The sequence below is a fragment of the Gopherus evgoodei genome, chromosome 2 (assembly GCF_007399415.2).
Source record: "Gopherus evgoodei ecotype Sinaloan lineage chromosome 2, rGopEvg1_v1.p, whole genome shotgun sequence".
NCBI lineage: Eukaryota > Metazoa > Chordata > Testudines > Testudinidae > Gopherus > Gopherus evgoodei.
Genome location: NC_044323.1, coordinates 53,555,089 through 53,572,689, shown reverse-complemented (window position 1 = coordinate 53,572,689; position 17,601 = coordinate 53,555,089). Strand labels below are relative to the sequence as shown.

At 50.5% G+C, this 17,601-nt stretch overlaps 1 protein-coding gene across 2 annotated transcripts; it reads right to left on the bottom strand.

Annotated features, from left to right (window-relative positions):
* Positions 1-8,173: 8,173 nt before the first annotated feature.
* ARL4A (ADP ribosylation factor like GTPase 4A) lies at positions 8,174-11,114 on the bottom strand. Of its 2 annotated transcripts, none has more exons than XM_030550680.1 (2): positions 11,015-11,114; positions 8,174-10,877 (listed from the first exon to the last, which is right to left on the bottom strand). In XM_030550680.1, exon 2 carries the CDS (start codon positions 10,794-10,796, stop codon positions 10,194-10,196), a length of 603 nt encoding a protein of 200 aa, XP_030406540.1. In that variant the 5' UTR covers positions 10,797-10,877; positions 11,015-11,114; the 3' UTR covers positions 8,174-10,193. The 2 variants fall into 2 exon arrangements, with proteins under 2 accessions (XP_030406540.1, XP_030406539.1); XM_030550679.1 differs by having other exon boundaries at positions 10,994-11,107.
* Positions 11,115-17,601: the final 6,487 nt, after the last annotated feature.

Genomic DNA, 17,601 nt, shown 5'->3' with positions numbered 1-17,601 from the left:
TGACAAAAGGGGTTTTTCCATCACTGTTGTTAATCCATCCTCTCTGCCACCACCTAATCTGTCTACATCTGAATTGTTAATTGCATAGAGAGGCTCCTGTTTCCCTATACTTTTACTTCCTCCCACTCTCAGAGGTGAAGCTTACAGGTGGGATCCATCAAGGGACTGACATTGCCAAGCTGAGCAGCATGGCACCTAACTTCTCGGTGACTAGAAAATCACAGGAATGATACCACAATCCACAAAGCTTAATTAAGGTTTTAGGTTCCCTGTACAATCTATGTGATCCACAAAAGCCAGCTAGTGGGAGGAACCACTTAAACTAGCTAATGGAGATGCTGGCCAGAAAGATGTGTGCTAAGACTCACCCCTCTCTCAAAGACAGACAGAAATCTGGGCTGCAGAGAGGCCCAGAGCTCTGTTTAGCAATCCGCAAGTAGGATCCCTTCTCCTGGAGTCAGGCAGCTTAAGTACCTAAGCTCTTCCTTGCCTTGCCTTGCCTTGAGCCACACAAAGTGGCCAGAGGAGGTGGGGTAGTACCATCACTGCCACCTTATAACATTTAGCCCAGTGGTTAGAGTATTCATGGGGGATGTGGGAGACCAAGGTTCAATTCCCCTCTCTCTCGCAGCAGAGGCGAAAGAATTTAAGCAGGGGTCTCCACCAAACTTTAACTACAGAGGGGCTTTAATCACTGCAGTGTTGAATATTCTGATGGGGGCCCCCTCAATATCTCCTGGTGAAGCGGTGCCACTTCTAATGAATAATGAAAGACTGAGTGGGCCAGGGGAACTAGACCCAGGGTCTCCCACCTCTCAGGTGGGTACCCTAACCATTGTATCACACAATAATTCCCAGCTCAATGACAATTTAAGCATTTAGCCAAAGTAGAACTACCTAGGGGTCTGAGAGTGTGCGAGAATGATTCTGTAGTTCAGTGTTTGGGGAAAGCACCTAGGAGGTGGGAGACCCCATATCCAATTCTCCTGCACCAATCACTCTTTAATTACTAGAAATTCAACGGGAGATACAGAGGCTTTGGCTACACTTGCAGGTGTGCAGCGCTGGGAGTTACAGCTGTCTTCGTACAGCTGTGTAGGGAAAACGCTGGAGTGTGGCCACACTGACAGCTACCAGCGCTGCAGTATGGCCACATTTGCAGCATTTGCAGCGGTGTTGGGATGGTGCATTATGGGCAGCTATCCCACAGAGTACCTCGTCCCATTTTGGCGCCATGGGTTCTCGGAAGGGGGCGGAGGGGGCGGGTCATTCTGCTTCCTGTCCCAACGCCCCATGATACATCGCTTCACATCCCAGGAATCCCTGTTTTTCCATCCACGTTTGGCATCATCTTGACTCTCTCAAAGGTTTCTGTGCAGTGCGATTTCTGTGGAAAATGGAGCCCGAACTGCTGAGGAGTATGCTGACAAGTCTTGCCAGCACATCACGTTTGGCATTTGAGCTATTCCTTAAGATCCAAAGTGATGAGGAGTCCGACGATGATAGAGAGTCGCCTGACGCGTATGACACGAAATTGCTTCTGGCATTCACGGAAATGCTCAGCACCGTGGAACGCCGCTTTGGGGCTCGAAAAACAAGCACTGAGTGGTGGGATCACATCGTCATGGAAGTCCGGGATGACGAGCAGTGGCTGCAGAACTTTTGGATGAGAAAAGCCACTTTCATGGGACTGTGTGCTGAGCTCACCCCCACCCTGCGACGCAAGGGCACGAGATTGAGAGCTGCCCTGACGGTGGAAAAGTGGGTGGCTATTGCAATCTTGAAGCTGGCAACTCCAGACAGCTACCGATCGGTCGCAAACCAGTTTGGAGTGGGAAAATCAACCGTTGGAATTGTTTTGATGCAAGTTTGCAGGGCTATTAATCGCATCCTGCTAAGAAGAACTGTGACTCTGGGACACGTGCAGGACATTGTGGATGTCTTTTCACAAATGGGTTTCCCTAACTGTGGAGGGGCGATAGATGGGACGCATATTCCTATTCTGGCACCACCCCACCTAGCATCCAAGTACATTAATTGGAAGGGGTATTTCTCTATGATTCTTCAGGCGCTTGTGGATCACCATGGGTGTTTCATTGACATTAACAGAGGCTGGCCTGGAAAGGTGCATGATGCACGCATCTTTCGGAACACTGGCCTGTTCAGGAAGCTGCAGGCAGGGACTTTTTTCCCAGACTGCAAGACTGCAGTAGAGGATGTTGAAATGCCCATTGTGATCCTTGGAGACCCCGCTTACCCGTTAATGCCTTGGCTTATGAAACCGTATACAGGGAAGCTTGACAGGAGCAAAGACCGGTTCAACTACAAGCTGAGCCGGTGCCGAATGACTCTGGAGTGTGCTTTTGGCCGTTTAAAAGGGTGCTGGCAATCTCTATATGGGAAGCTAGACTTGGGGGAAAGCAGCATCCCCGGGGTTATATCCGTATGCTGTACTCTCCATAATACTTGTGAAGGGAAGGGTGAAACATTCAGTCAGGAATAGACCTCCGAGGTTCAACGCCTGGAGGCTGAATTTGCACAGCCAGAGAGCAGGATTACTAGAGAGGCCCAGCACAGAGCTTCAAGGATTAGGGATGCCTTGAGGGAGGAATTTGAGACTGAAAACCAACAGTAATGTTTGGTGCCTTGCACGGGAGTGAAGTGCAGTGGTTACAATGTTAGTAGGAATCTGTTTTTCCTAAGCTGATTTGCAGTGCATGTTTCTTTCCTGGGCTAAGGTATCTTTTGACTTTCTGCAATAATAAAGACTGTTTTCAGCGCCAAGAATTCATTTATTGAAAAGAAAATAACTTTCTTGACAGACACACAAGATTTTGGGAACCTAAAAGGGCAGGGGGGTGTGGTGGGGAACTGTACAGGCACAGGTTTGAATATGTCCTATCTGGAGTGCTGTGCAATGACTGCTGTACTTCAGGATGCCTACACTGCATGGTGATGAGTGTTGAGTGCAGAGGGTAAGGGTCGTAGTTCTCAGGGCTGCTTGGTGAACGTACAGGTGTTGGCGGCAGCTGGTGGTGGTAAGAACCTGGATGCTGGGGAAGGGGGGTCTGAGCTGACATTGGGGCACAAGGGAAAGAGCTTTGGGACAAGGGAGGGGGCCGGCACAAGTGCTCTGCCTGCATGGCTACGAGCGCCTGGATAGAGTCTGCTTGGCGCGCCAGGATGCTTATCAGCTGCTTTGTGCTTTTCTTCCTGGCCGCTGCATTTCTCTGGCAGATCCTGCTTTCCCTTTCCATCCAGTCCTGCACTTTTTGGATTCTCTCTGGCAGAGTGATCCATAACTGCTTGCAGCAGGTCGTCTTTGCTTTTTCGCGGCTTCTTCCGGAAGATTTGGAGTCTTTGAGCTGTTGATAACACGGGCAGCCGAGAACTCAAGGTTGGTTGTGGAAAGGCAAAAAAGGCAACACTTAACAGAGGCAGCATTGTTTATATCTCAGAGAGTTATTCCCACATAGTGAAGGAGTTTACAGTCTTCACTTTAGCATAATTTTCCCATACCAAAGAGAGCACACATAACCCACAGGATCCCCGAAATGATGAGTAAGGGGGACTGATTGCTTCAGGGCTGTACTGGGGTTTCTACACTCTCCCAACAGTTTCCACAGGAGTTGATCCTGGAAGATATCTCGCTGCTGTGGGTCACCTGGGAAGGGGGAATGATTGCTTCAGGGCTGTACTGGGGTTTCTGTGCATTGGGGAAAGCAAACAGCTGCAAGGGGCACCTACACTGAACACTCTCCCAACATTTTCCACAGAAGTTGATCCTGGAAGATATCTGGCTGCTGCGGGTCAGCTGGGAAGAGCAGGAGGGTCTTCTACAGCAATGCAGATTCCGCCCTGGCCCCTATGCAGCTTGCCTGTGTGCAGCAACGGTCCCCTCACCCCTCGCGGCACAGTGGCGCGGACGCATTAGCCTGACTGGGACAAGGACCACAGTGGCTCTCCCTATAAACTTGCGCAAGCGCATTGCCCACGCTCTGGTTGACACTTTTGAAGAAATTACCGAGGCCGATTACCGCGACGTGATAGAACACATCAATGAGTTATTCCACATCTAGGCATGCATGCATGCAGCCCTAACCCTCCCTCCTCTCCCGAAACATTTCCATCCTGAAAATAAAAGCCACTTACCGGGAACCAGCTCCTTTTCTTGTCCTTCACCAAATACCGGCTGCTGCAACTGGCTGCCTTCCTCCTGGCTTGAGAAGAGCTCCTGGCTGCATGCCTCCTGGGACTCTGGAGTGTCTCCTCCCAGTCCAGTACCCTCACTCTGTTCCCTCCTCCCCCCTCTGCTCCTCTCTCCGCCTCCCACTCTGAAGTGTCCATCGTGGTCCTCGGATTGGTGGTGGGGTCACCCCCAAGTATCGCGTCCAGCTCTTTGTAAAAACAGCAGGTCATGGGGGCAGCGCCAGAGCAGCGGTTTCCCTCACGGGCTTTGCAGTAGGCACTCTGCAGCTCCTTCACTTTAACCTTGCACTGCAGTGCATCCCGGTCATGGCCTCTTTCCAGCATGGCCCTTGAGATCTGCCCATAGGTATCTTAATTCCTACGGCTGCAGCGCAGCTGGGACTGCACAGCTTCCTCCCCCCAAACACTGATGAGGTCCAGCAACTCGCCATTGCTCCATGCTGGGGCTTGTTTGGCGTGTGGAGGCATGGTCACCTGGAAAGACTCACTGATTGGACTCCACACCTGGCTGAGCAAACAGGAAGGAGATTTTTAAAATTCACGGGGCATTTAAAGGGTGGGTCACCTGAGACCAGGGCAGTAGAGTTCGAACTGATGAGCAGAGTGGCTGAACAGGCATTCTGGGATACCTCCGAATACCTCTGGAGGTCAATAACAGCGCTTTTGGTGGCCACACTGGTAAAGCAGCGCTGCAGTCATTATTCCCCAGGCAGAGGTGGAGTACATGCAGTGCTGTAGCCAGGGAGATACAGCGCTATGTGCCTTGCAAGTGTGGACGGTAAGTTGCAGCGCTGTAAAGCCATCATCAGCACTGCAACTTTCCAGTGTAGCCAAGCCCTGAGGAAGCCTCACATCAGCATATCACATAGCCCAATGGCTAAAGCTCTCTCCTGAGAAGCGGGAGACCCCTATTCAATTTCTCTCTCCCTCTGGCACTCGGGGAGGGGGAGTGAATTGAACCTGGGTCTCCTACATCCCAGGTGAGTTAAAAGGTACAATTCCTCCTCCTCTGGCCAGACTTTGAATGGGAGCCAAACCAGTAGGCAGACTGAGCACACCTAATGGATTGGGCTTCAGCCACAATTTTAGGGGGTTTCCCCTGGTTTGTGAATAGCTTTGGGGATTAAACAGGAAGATGGGGTAGGGAAGAGATACCTAGTGTGAGGCAGTGCTTGTGCCCAGAGGCTGAAACACAGGCACCTCTGAAATTTAGCAGGTGCGTTTAGGCACTGAGAGGGGTCAGCAGCGATTTTGTGGATCATAGTGGAGTGGGAAAGGGTGGGCAGGGGGAGACTTGGTGCTTAAAACTTAGGCTCCTAAGTACATTTGTGGATCCCACTGTTAGTCTTGATTTGTTACATCAGTACACAGATAAAACCTGGAAACACAGTTCTTATATTACACTACATACAAATACCAGGGGCAGAGATATAAGAACTGTGTGTTGTCTTTTAGACTAGTGGTGCTCAAACTATTGTACTGGTGACCACATAGCAAGCCTCTGAATGCAACACCCCCTTATAAATTAAAAACATTTTATATAAATATATCTCCATATATTATCTCATAGAACTGGAAGGGACCCTGCAGTCATTGAGTCCAGCCCCCTGCCTTCACTAGCAAGACCAAGTACTGATTTTGCCCCAGATCCCTAAGTAGCCCCCTCAGTGATTGAACTCACAACCCTGGGTTTACCAGGCTAATGCTTAAACCACTGAGCTATCCCTCCTCCATTGTATTTAACACCATTATAAATGCTGGAGGCAAAGTGGGGTTTGGAGTGATAGCTTGCAACCCCCTATGTTATAACCTCACCACCTTGAGAACCCCTCTTTTAGACATTGTTTGTAGACAGCAGTAAATACATATAGCTATTGTTCTGTTGATACAAAGATTTTTATTTTGCGGGGGGGGAAGAATGATTTAGGTTACCAAACTGCAACCTCTCAAATATTGGTTTGCTGACATGTATAGTGACTAAAATTCAGAGTAGTGAAAAACTGAATAGCCAATATATGTTCAAAGCAACACTCTGATTAATGGAAGGCCAGGACCTGCAATGTATCACAGATCAACAGTATTTGCTAGCTAAAACAGATATTAATTCATATTCTTCATGAAAAAGACTTTATGTAAAGTGATTAAGCCTGTACAATCAATCAATTGAAGAAACCTCACATTTTTAAAGATAAAACCTGAGAAATTAACAGTTTCTTTGATTGGGTCTCACAGTGTCCGTTTTCTTTGTTCCTCACACAGTAATTGCTGATTTAAGTATAATTATTCTAGATTCAAATAACGTAGGTAAAGTTACTGATGTAACTCATTCCCTTTGACACAGCTGCTCCAAGCAGTTTCACATTTCTAAGTATTTCCTAGTGTGTTTAAAATGTCCTTATATGAAATAGCTGTTACTTTTATTAAACCAGTTTATAAAGTAATATACATTAACAAAAAACATTTACCAAACCTTTTATTTCTATAACAGTGAAGTAACTTGAATTTAAACAAAAAGTTTATTTTAACTTTAGTTTATTTCAAATAAAGACTTCCTTACACATCCCAACTTTGGCTTACTGTAGAAATCATAGCTCTGGGTTGAAGCTTTCTTATGTTAAGTGTTGACTAGGAGCAGTGTTATCATTATGTAACACTACATTATAAGAAGGGGAATAGTGATTCATACATGAACAAGGCTACTATAAGAACAGCCAGGATCTCTTGCAGAAAGTAAGTATCTTACTGCACTCATTATGAGGCTCAAGATATAATGTGCAACCATGTTCACATCTCACTGCTTCCAACTGTTCTTCATAAAGTTACCAAGGAGTAGGGTGCCAACAGGAAGTGCATTAACACTAGTATATTTGATACAATTAAGGGAAATAGGGTTGATCTTTCAAGCTAATGTATACTTAACTCCCATTGACAGCATCATATAGTATTCTTTAGATACTATTCAGAACAGGTTGGGTAGATAGGAAAGAAAGATTTTTTACATGGCTTTGGGGCAAGCAGCACAATCAGTTCCTCACAAAATTTATTTTACGAACTATTAAGCTCTCAGATGAAGCAGAGCATGTTCCACAGCATGCAACCCTCACTCATGAGCTGTAAGAAAGAGACTGGCATTTCAATGCCTCCTTGTACAATAGTACTGTACAATCTGCTAATTAGGGCATGGAGGGGGGAGGGGAGCTGGAGGTTTGCCAATATACACCAAACTGGCCTCAGCCCTTTGGAGATAAAAAGGTACAACAAAGATGTAGAATCAGTTTTGGTGGGCAACGATCCATTACATTTGGAACAGTTTCATCCAAAAACTTCAAAAGGTGAGGGATTTTTATTTTTTTGAGCTATGTGCTTCCAGTTGTACAACAGTACCCACTTAATTTTGAAAAAAAAAAAAGTAGCCCTACATGTTTCTCTGTCAAAACTGAATGATCTTGAAATCAGAATAGTGTACGCAAGTGTTTGACAGCAATTATGGGGCACTTTGTATTGGTACTGCCATTGAGATGTCCAAGTCAGTGCAAGGGATTTACTCTCACTCTCCATTAAAAATCAAGAAGCAGTGTGGCTGAATCCTCTGCACTGCTTTGAAAATATCAATCTACTTCTGTTTACAATGAAGAAGCACCCTTGCATAGGTATGAGAAGTGCAACATATTTCATCTACATAGTAGAAAAAAACCCATCTTTCTAGCATAAATGCTAAACCAAGTAAAAATGTTAGTCTCAGCTGATTAAAGGATTTAATACTACCATTGTAGTCTGTTAAAATGGTACATGATTTCAGAACTTTGAGAATTTGAGAGCTACCCCAGAAAATATGTATGCAACATGTAAATCTGTTCATGGGAAGGGAAGGTTTACAATACACACAACCACTGCACAAGGAGAGAAATAGCTATAGCTAGAAGCAAAGTGTTCTGTTACAAACATACGGAACATAATACAAGTATGCCATTGATATTAAGTCTTTAATGAGATACCTGTGATTTATAACATTGTCACATTTATGAATCTCACCACATTTATAAGAGTTTGATTTTCATGCAGATTGTTCTACTGCTATTGAGAGCGAGATTTGCACATAGAGGCCAACAAGAACACTTCACTGCAACTCAAGGAAGTCAAACACCTTCTCCCTGCAGACTTGTTTTGAGTTCTGTTTATTGAGTTTTAAGAAGTTATCCACGTTTCTATAAATATAGACATTACTGAGTAAGTGACTTTCAATGTCACTAGTGCAGGTACATATATAACCAACATACAAAAGCTCCACTGGAAGCTACTTCAATTTTCAAAAGGACCAGGCTGTCATTTAAAAAAAAAAAAAAGCTGTCACTTTCAATTATGAAAAAACTAAAGTGCATTTTTGGTTACCTTATGGACAAACAGCTGCTGGCCATGAAGTTTGATTTTATACAGATATCAATACCTTACATTGATTGACATTCAGCTGTTATCCTCTTAATACATGGCAATAGATAAGAATGCAGTAACTTTGCTGGTTGAGTGAGTAAGAGGAAATGATTCTTGCATTGTTCTTTTAAGACTGATATTTCTAATGGAAGTTTCAAGATAATCTAACATTCTGTTTTACAGCACCACTAACGTTCATTTTAAAATTCAGGCTCTAGTTTAGCCCTTTTCATTTGCTAATCAAGATGTCTAGACAACTGCTTGAAGTTCTGTACCAGTAAGAAAAACTATTCTCTCTTCTCATTAGACATACTGTCCTGCCCAGTTAATACTGTTTGCGCACTTTGTAAACAAGAACAGCTTAAAGCATAATTAGAGCAGAACACAGCCCATCTTTAAACTGATGTTTTCCCAGTGTCAAAGTGTTTCAAGTATATAAAGCTTCTTTACTTTCCTAACCACAAGCACTACAAAAACTGTAATAAAAAAGGCTATATAGAAAGTGACCTAGCAGTATAAGTAACAAACCTGGGCATTTCTGCAGATACAAAAAGTGTGCTCTGTTGACTTTATCTCTCTTTATATTTCATTATGATCAAGTTTTATTGCCTCATCTAAAGAGCCCAGAATGCTGCACTGCTAAAAGTCTTGGGAGACCTAAATCGCTGTATGCATCTCCTTTACTGCAACAAATTAACTTCAGTGTTGATAAGTTACTCTGACATCCCCAAGTTAATTCTTTAACAGCAAACAAGGTTTCTGGAACAAGTCTCCAAATGACATAAGCATATTCTAAATGCATAGCTATTTCTAAGAAGACTACACATTAAATCATGCTACATGTTGGGAAAACTAATCCATGCTCTTTCATGTTGTGTTCTTGTCTAATAAGTCTTATTTCCTCTACCGGTTGCAGAATCTACAGCACTGAAGTTTCAAGTATTAGAACTAAAAAAGTGATTCAACTTCAAAAGTGCCAAATTAAAAAACATACCACATAGTCTAACTCTCTCATGGAAATCATTACCAAAGAAGATAAAAAACCCCAAGGCTCACAGTCTCGTGATATAATGGATTGCTAATTCCATACACCTTGCTGAAACCAATATTTTTAAAGCTGTATATATTCACCTAAAATACTCAACTTACGAGCATTAGAAGTTTAAAAACACTGAACGCCTTCAATGCAAATTTCTTGTAAAAATGCACCCTCAAATATATGAATACAAACACCAAGCAAAAAAAACACCTCATTTTATTTGGCTATTTAGATATCCAGGTCACATTTACCCACCCATCTGTTTCCTGATAGCTTTATATTACTTTATAGGGCATCCGAAATAATACAGTGCCAGAAACCTTGGAAAAGCTATTTTCTGTTTTTGCTTTTCAAAAGGTTCTGTGTCTGCACAACTTCCACAAGGCAAGGTTGTGCAACCGATTGTTTAACATAACTAAACTTTAACAGCATCCAAGCAAGCAGGTCAGGCTTTGGAAGCTGTTATGTCAAATTCTGACCATGGAACTACTCTAAGATAGAAGTGTGGAAACAGAACTCATCTCTTCTTTTTCTGCTGTCTCAACATTTTTCTTCGCTTAATTATCATATCATGTAGTTTTTCAAGTCCCTCTTTGAGTCCATCCCCTATGATCGCACAGGTAGGTTGCAGATGCCAGGGAGTAGAAGAGCTCAGCTCGCTCATTGCTAACATCTTCTCGATTTCTGAGAGAGAGAGGGAATTCCTCAGGTCCTGTTTGTTAGCCACTATAAGGACAGGCACGCCTTGATTTTCAGATATCCTAGTAATTTTATGAAGTTCTGTCTTGGCTTCCTCCATCCTTTCGATGTCGACAGAGTCCACCACAAACACGATGCCATCCGTGCACCTGGTGTAGGACTTCCACAGGGGCCTCAGCTTCTCCTGGCCTCCCACGTCCCAGAAGTGGAAGGTGACCGTTTTCGAGCTGCCCAGCGTCACTTTGATCTTCTCCGTGTTAAAGCCCTTGGTTGGCACAGTGTTGACGAACTCGTTGAACTGCAGCCTGTAGAGCACGGTGGTCTTGCCCGCCGAGTCGAGCCCCAGGATCACGATGTGGAAGCACTGGAAGGAGGGCAGGCTAGAGAGGATCGGCGTCTGGTCTGAGAGCCCATTCCCCATCGCCGGCGGCGGGGGGACAGCGAGCCGCCGCCGATACAGGCACAGCCGGGCTCCCTTCGGCCGCCGCGCCGAGCTCAGACCCTGCCAGCGACAAGAGAGGCGTTAGCCCCGGTGACGGACCGGCCGCCCCGCCCCAGGCTGAGAGGAACCGGGACCTAGATCCGCGCTCAGCCCCAACACACGCCCCGCGCACGTACCCCGGGTAGCGAAGCCCGCACCTCACGCCACTGGCGGCCCCATGTCCCCGCCCGAGCGCCCAGCACCGCACCAACTCCCGACTCGCTGCCACGCCGCCTCTTCAGCGTCTGCCGGAGTCCGAGGCAGCGCCCGCTCCTGCCGGCACTGACCGAACCCCGCCCCCTGCCCGCAGCGCGCCGCTCATTGGCCGCTGGGACCTGCGGGATAATGAATAAAGAGAGGGCCGCCTCCCATTGGCGCAGGCATCCGCCTCTCACCAGGGGTCTCCGCGGCGCGTTCCCGTCCTGCCGGGTTTACACACGAGGGTGTGGAGCGGCGGCACGTTGTGCCTTCAAGGCAGGGCGCTCAGTGCGCACTACATCCCCCAGTCCGTGGCCGCGGAGCTCCAACGTAGCCACGCCCCCAACCTGCCCTCCTCATGGGCGGTGGATGGAGCAACACCGCTCCCTGCTGCGTAGCCCGGCACATGCCCCAGCAGGAGGCGCCCCGCCCGCGCCCCAGGAGCCCCGCATCTCCGTCCGGTCGGCGGCGCCCGCCCTTAATCCAGAGCAGGGGGCTGCACCTTAAGCCGTAGAGACCCAGCGCTCCGACACGGGAAGGGAGGGGGCGCGGTTAGCCTCCTTCCCTGGGACCCTGCCCCCTCCCTCGCCCTCGGGGAGTGGCGCGGAAATTCACCCTGACCCACCAACTCCCGAGGGAGGCGGGGCGGGGTGTGAGGCTTCCCGCGCGCTCGCACACCCCTAGCGTCATAGCCAATGGCCTCCCCATTGGCCCCGCGCACATCAGTCTCCTAGCAACTCGCTTCAAACCGCTCTGGCGCGTTCTCGTCCCCCTTGCGCCAACTCCTCTGTCCGCCCCGTTGTGCTCAGGTCACGCGGACACCCCCCTCGTACCCGCTACAGCTCGCGCCCGCCCGGCCACCTGGTGCTGAAGCAGGGGAGGCACATCTTACCCAATACAGGGCTACAGATAACGAGAACTCCGCACCTGCGGTGGTTGATAGTTCAATGCCAAGGAAATGAGGCCAGTCGTTAAGAAGGAAATGTGCCAGCAGTAGCTAGGTAGCAGAGGATCCTGCCTACCATCAAGAAACTCAAGACCAACAGAAACATGTAGCTGTTACTCAGCAAGAGCAATTCAGGAGTATTACAGGTTTGATTTTGACTGACATTGGAATTATTGACAAGAGCAGTATTGCCCAAATGCAATCTTTTCTTCAAATTACACCTCAACCCCATATAACGCGACCTGATATAACACAGGTTCACATACAACGGGGTAAAGCAGTGCTCTGGGGGGCAGGGCTGCGCACTCTGGTGTATCAGCCTGTCAGTGTGTCTGGCTCTGACCCACTGCTCTGAGCTGTGTGTTAAGGGTGCCAGGCTGGCGCCAAGAGGTTGGAGAAGGGGCAGAGGGTCTCGGGGTGGTCAGGGAGCGGGGGGGGTTGGATAGTTTGAAGGTTCTGGGAGTGGGGCAGTCAGGGGGACAGGGAACGGCAGTGTTGGGATAGGGCGTGGGGAGGCCTGTCGAAGGGGGTGTGTGTGGATAGGAATCGAGGCAGTCAGGGGACAGGGGGGCTTGGATAGTGGGTGGGGTCATGGTAGGGGTGGGGGGGTCTTTGGAGGGGGTAGTCAGGGAGAAGGAGTGGGGGACTGGATGGGTTGGGGGTTCTGAGGGGTCAGAGGGTAGGAAGTAGGTGGGGGTCAGATAGGGGATGGGGCCAGGCTGTTTGGGGAGGCCCATCCTTCCCTACCCGGACCTCCATACAGTTTTGAACCCCGATGTAGCCCTCAAGCCAAAAAATTTGCCTACCTCTGCCTTAGGCATTCTTAGCTCTTCCACCTATTTTGATCTTGTTTTTAAATTGTGTGCAGTGTAGACTAAACTTAAATTGTCTCACTAGCTGTATTTTGGAAACATTGTAACTCTAGGCTGACATTTTCTAAACAAAACAAAAAATATTTTTTGCATTACTACAGTATTAAAATACCACTGACATGATGGCAGGTAGTTCACAGCCACGGAAACGAAAGGCATGGACAGTAAAAAAAAAATTGGAAGCTTTGGCGAGACTGAAAATAGGAATGAGCCAAACAAAAGTCTCAAAAGAACTAGGAGTGAGGGATATCAACATTAAGAGGGTGGATCAAAATTACAATCAATGCTTGTTGAACTGGTTGAAAATGAAGGCCTGGAAAGGAAGCGCCTAAAAACTGCTCAGGATAACCAACTAGATAGAACAGTATTTACGTGGTTTACCGAAGAAATGCTCTGAAGGCACGCCAATTTCTGGTGACATGAGGAAACAGCGGAGAAACTGAAGAAGGATCTCTATTTTAGATGCTCGGGCTAGGACGTTTCTGCACATCAAGGTAACGAATTTAAAGCTAGCAGTGGATGGCTTAATCATTTTAAAAAGCATCATGGCATTTGGCAAATATCAGAGGGGTAGCCGTGTTAGTCTGGATCTGTAAAAAGCGACAAAGAGTCCTGTGACACCTTATAGACTAACAGAAGTATTGGAGCATAAGCTTTCATGGGTGAATACCCACTTCATCAGACGCATGTAGTGGAAATTTCCAGAGGCAGGTATAAATATGCAGGCAAGAATCAGTCTAGAGATAACGAGGTTAGTTCAATCAGGGAGGATGAGGCCCTCTTCTAGTAGTTGAGGTGTGAACACCAAGGGAGGAGAAACTGCTTTTGTTGTTGGCTAGCCATTCACAGTCTTTGTTTAATCCTGAGCTGATGGTATCAAATTTGCAGATGAACTGAAGTTCAGCAGTTTCTCTTTGAAGTCTGGTCCTGAAGTGTTTTTGCTACAGGATGGCTACCTTTAAATCTGCTTTTGGGTGTCAAGGGAGGTTGAAGTGTTCTTCTACAGGTTTTTGTATATTGCTATTCCTAATATTTGACTTGTGTCCATTTATTCTTTTACATAGGGATTGTCCATTTTGGCCAATGTACATAGCAGAGGGGCATTGCTGGCACATGATGGCGTATATTATATTGGTGGTGTGACAAAGTTCCTCCTCTACCTTGGTGGGTCCTGTGCTTATTGGTGGATTTTCTAACTTCACAGATCCACCCTGTGGGTCGGGAAACAGCCCAGAGACCTTCCCCTCCGGTAAAAGCCACAGTCCAGATCAATTCCTTCTATGTTTGATCAGGAGTTGGGAGGAACCCGGGCCTGCCCTCTATTCCAGGTTCCAGCCCAGGGCCCTGTGGACTGCAGCTGTCTAGGGTGCCTCCTGGTACAGTTGCGTGACAGCTACAACTCCCTGGGCTACTTTTCCATGGCCTCCTCCCAGCACCTTTCTTTGTCCTCACCACTGGACCTTCTTCCTAATGTCTGATAACACTTGTACTTCTCAATCCTCCAGCAGTATGCCTACTCACTCTCAGCTTCTTGCATGCCTCTTGCTCCCAGTTCCTTGCAGGCACTTCCTCTCCTCTGGTTCCCTTTGGCCTGACTGGAGTGAGCCCTTTTATAGCATCAGAGGGGCCTTAATTAGAGTCAGGTGCTTAACAGCCTTACCTTACTCTTAGCAGGTTAATTGGAGTCAGGTGTTCTCATTAGTCTGGAGCAACCCCTGCTCTGGTCCCTCAGGGAGCAGAAGCCTGCTTCTCCTGTGGCCAGTACTGGCTCTTCCTTTGACTGCTCTGCTGTAGAGGAAAGAGGGAGAGGGCTGCTGCTGCTGTTGTTTTCTGCTGGGCACTGGGCCCTCGCTGCTGCTGCTGTTTCTGCTGCTGTTCCTGCTCCTGTTGCTCCCCTGGCTGGGCTAGACACCACCACCTACCCCTCTCTCTGCTGTCTGTTTGCTGGCTGGCTAGTGGTTCCCCCCCCACCTCAGTTACTGCTGTTATTCCACCTAGAGCCCCTGGGGGGGGGCTGCTGGCCTGCTTCCCAGAGAAGAGGGGAGTACGGGACCCCAGCTCTTGTTGCTGAGACCACCACCCTCTGAGCGGGGTCCCTCCTGCCTGGACGCCAGACCACCACCACCTGGAGCTGCTGGGCCTACTGTGGCTGTTGCTGGGGAGCTGTTGGTGCCCGGAGGAGGAGAGGAAGGAGAAGAGGACCACCCGCTGCTGGAGACAGTATGGAGACCACTGTGGAGGGGGCTTTTCTGGACTGAGTCTTTTTCAAACTGTGCTCTTGTGGTGGGGGTTTGGACTGTGTCTGCTGGGGCACCGGGGGTGTGGCGTGGAGCCTGCCCCTGGTCCATCCGTGTCCCCTTTCGCCCCCACCGCCATCGTTGCCCCCTCCACCACCCCCGCTGGCTGTTTTCCTTCTGCTTTGGACTCCTGCCTCTGGGTCTGAGCTGCTCGCCTGGCTCACCACGCCCACTTCCACCATTTGGGCCTGCAGCAGCAGCGGCCAACCATTGACTTTTTGGCACAAGTGCCTGTGGGTGCACCACCTCCCCCCCTCATACTGGACTGACCCCCTCCCCTCTGCCACATTTGTCCGCCCCACCTATTTCCCTCTGTTGCCTGCTAGTTCTGCCCCAGCCCTGTAGTTGTCCCCGTGGTCTCTCTACCCCAATCTCAGCTCGCCCTTTCCCCCCACCCTGTGCTCCCCCAGCCCTGATCGGTTCCCCCCAATGCGCCCACGCCCCCTCTCAGGCGCTTGTGCCCTTCCCCATTTTGGTTTCCCCTTGTTCACTGCACTCCCCCCTCTGCCGTTGCCCCCCGCTCCCCTAGTGCAACTGGAGGAGCCGGAACCCCCCTCTGCATTGGTGCCCTGCACCGATCCCACCCGTAGTCCTTGGTTGCTCCCTACGCCCCTTTAGCCTTCCCCTTCTGGCGCCCTCCTCCCCTGCCTGTAGCCTAGCGGGGAGGGGTGGCCGCCTCCTCTCCTTCCCCTCCCCTCGCTGTTTGTCCCCCTCCCCGCTTTCGTTATGGCGGGGGACGCGGCGGGGGAGACCCCTCGCGATGCTCCCGCTACCCCTCCTCCACCTGCCCCCGTGTCCACTGCCCAAGCCTCTACCTCGACCGCCGCTGCCGATCCACCTACCACCGCCCCTGCTGGGGCACCGGCGGCGGCGAGTACTGGGGAGACCTCCGTTGCTGCCACGTCTCTCGCCCCTTCTGATTCGGGGGGAGCCCCCCCAGCCGGTGGGAAGGGTCGGGGTGGGAAGAAGGGTAAGGGCCCCGCTAGAAAGGCCAGGCCCTCCATGGCGGAGACTGCCCCCGTTGCCGCAGCCCCGCTACTGGCTGCGGCGTCCCTCCCCGCTGTTCCCTCCACCAGCTCTGCAGGTGTCCCTCCCTCGGCCCCCAGGGCGTACGCCCAGGTGGCGGCGGCCCCCCCGCCTGCCGCTGCTCCTCCGCCCGCTGCTTCTGCCACCATCTACAGCGGCCGGGGCCCCTTTCCCACTTTGACCAGGAAGCACGGCGTCCGTTGTCTCCTGGTGCCCGCCTCGCCCCACGTGGAGACCTACGTGCGGGCGTTGGCCAGGGTAGTGGGGCCCACGGCCATCGTGGCGGCCTCCAAAATGTACGGGAAGGTGGTCTTCTTCCTGGCATCGGAGGCTGCCGCCCAGGAGGCGGTAGAGACGGGCCTGGCGGTGGGGGGCGTGTTCGTCCCCCTGGAGCCGTTAGAAGACCTGGGGGTCCGCTTGATCTTGACCTCCGTCCCTCCCTTCCTGCCCAATGCCGCCCTGCTGCCCGCCCTTTCTGCCCTGGGACGCCCCATCTCTGTCATCAGCCCTCTCCCCTTGGGCTGCAAGGACCCCGCCCTCCGTCATGTTCTCTCGTTCCGCCGGCAAGTGCAGCTTCAACTGCCGCCGGCGGCGCGTGGCGGAGAGGCGCTCGAGGGGTCCTTTCTGGTCCCTTACCAGGGAGCCCACTACCGGGTGCATTACTCGACGGGGGAGGCCCGGTGCTACCTCTGCCGGGCGATGGGGCACGTCCGGAGGGACTGTCCCTTGGCCCAGCACGGAGGAGCGTCCGGGACCCCCGAGCCCCGGCAAGGCGCCGGCCCTGTCATCGCCGGTGCCCCTGGCTGCCTAGCACCCGAAGCTGCCCCTCCTCCTTCTTCTCGGTCCACCTCTGTGGAGGAGGGTGTGGCGGGGCTATCGCCGGCCGTGGGAGAGGGCTCGTCCCAGGGGGAATCCTCCCCGGTTTCTGCTGTCCCACCACTGCCTCCTCGAGTCCCCGAGCCATTGCCCTTGCCCCCCGAGCCGACCCCTGTTAGCCAGCCCCCGGATGATGCCATGGAGGGCTGGTCCTTAGTGGAGGGGAAGCGGGGCAAGCGGAAGGCTCGAGTTTCTTTCCATGCTTCGGATTCGGAGGCCCCCCGGAAGAGCAGGAAGGGGGGCGCCGATGTCGAGTCTTCCGCCTTGTCCCCTGATGACTCCCAGTTTGTGGTGCCGGCTGGGGATGCCGTGGCAGCACCGGAAGGTGACACCGCCCCTCCTCCGGGGTCCCTTCCCGTGGAAGCCCCCGAGGGAGCCTCTCTCGCCCCCTTCTCACTTGGCGCCTCTGAGAGCGCCGCGGTGGGTATCGCCTCGGGTGCTGGCGGGGAGGGCCCTGGGGTGGTGGACTGTGATCTCCCTCCCATTTACGCAGAAATCGAGGCCCTGGGCTTGACCCCGGTCACGCAGGG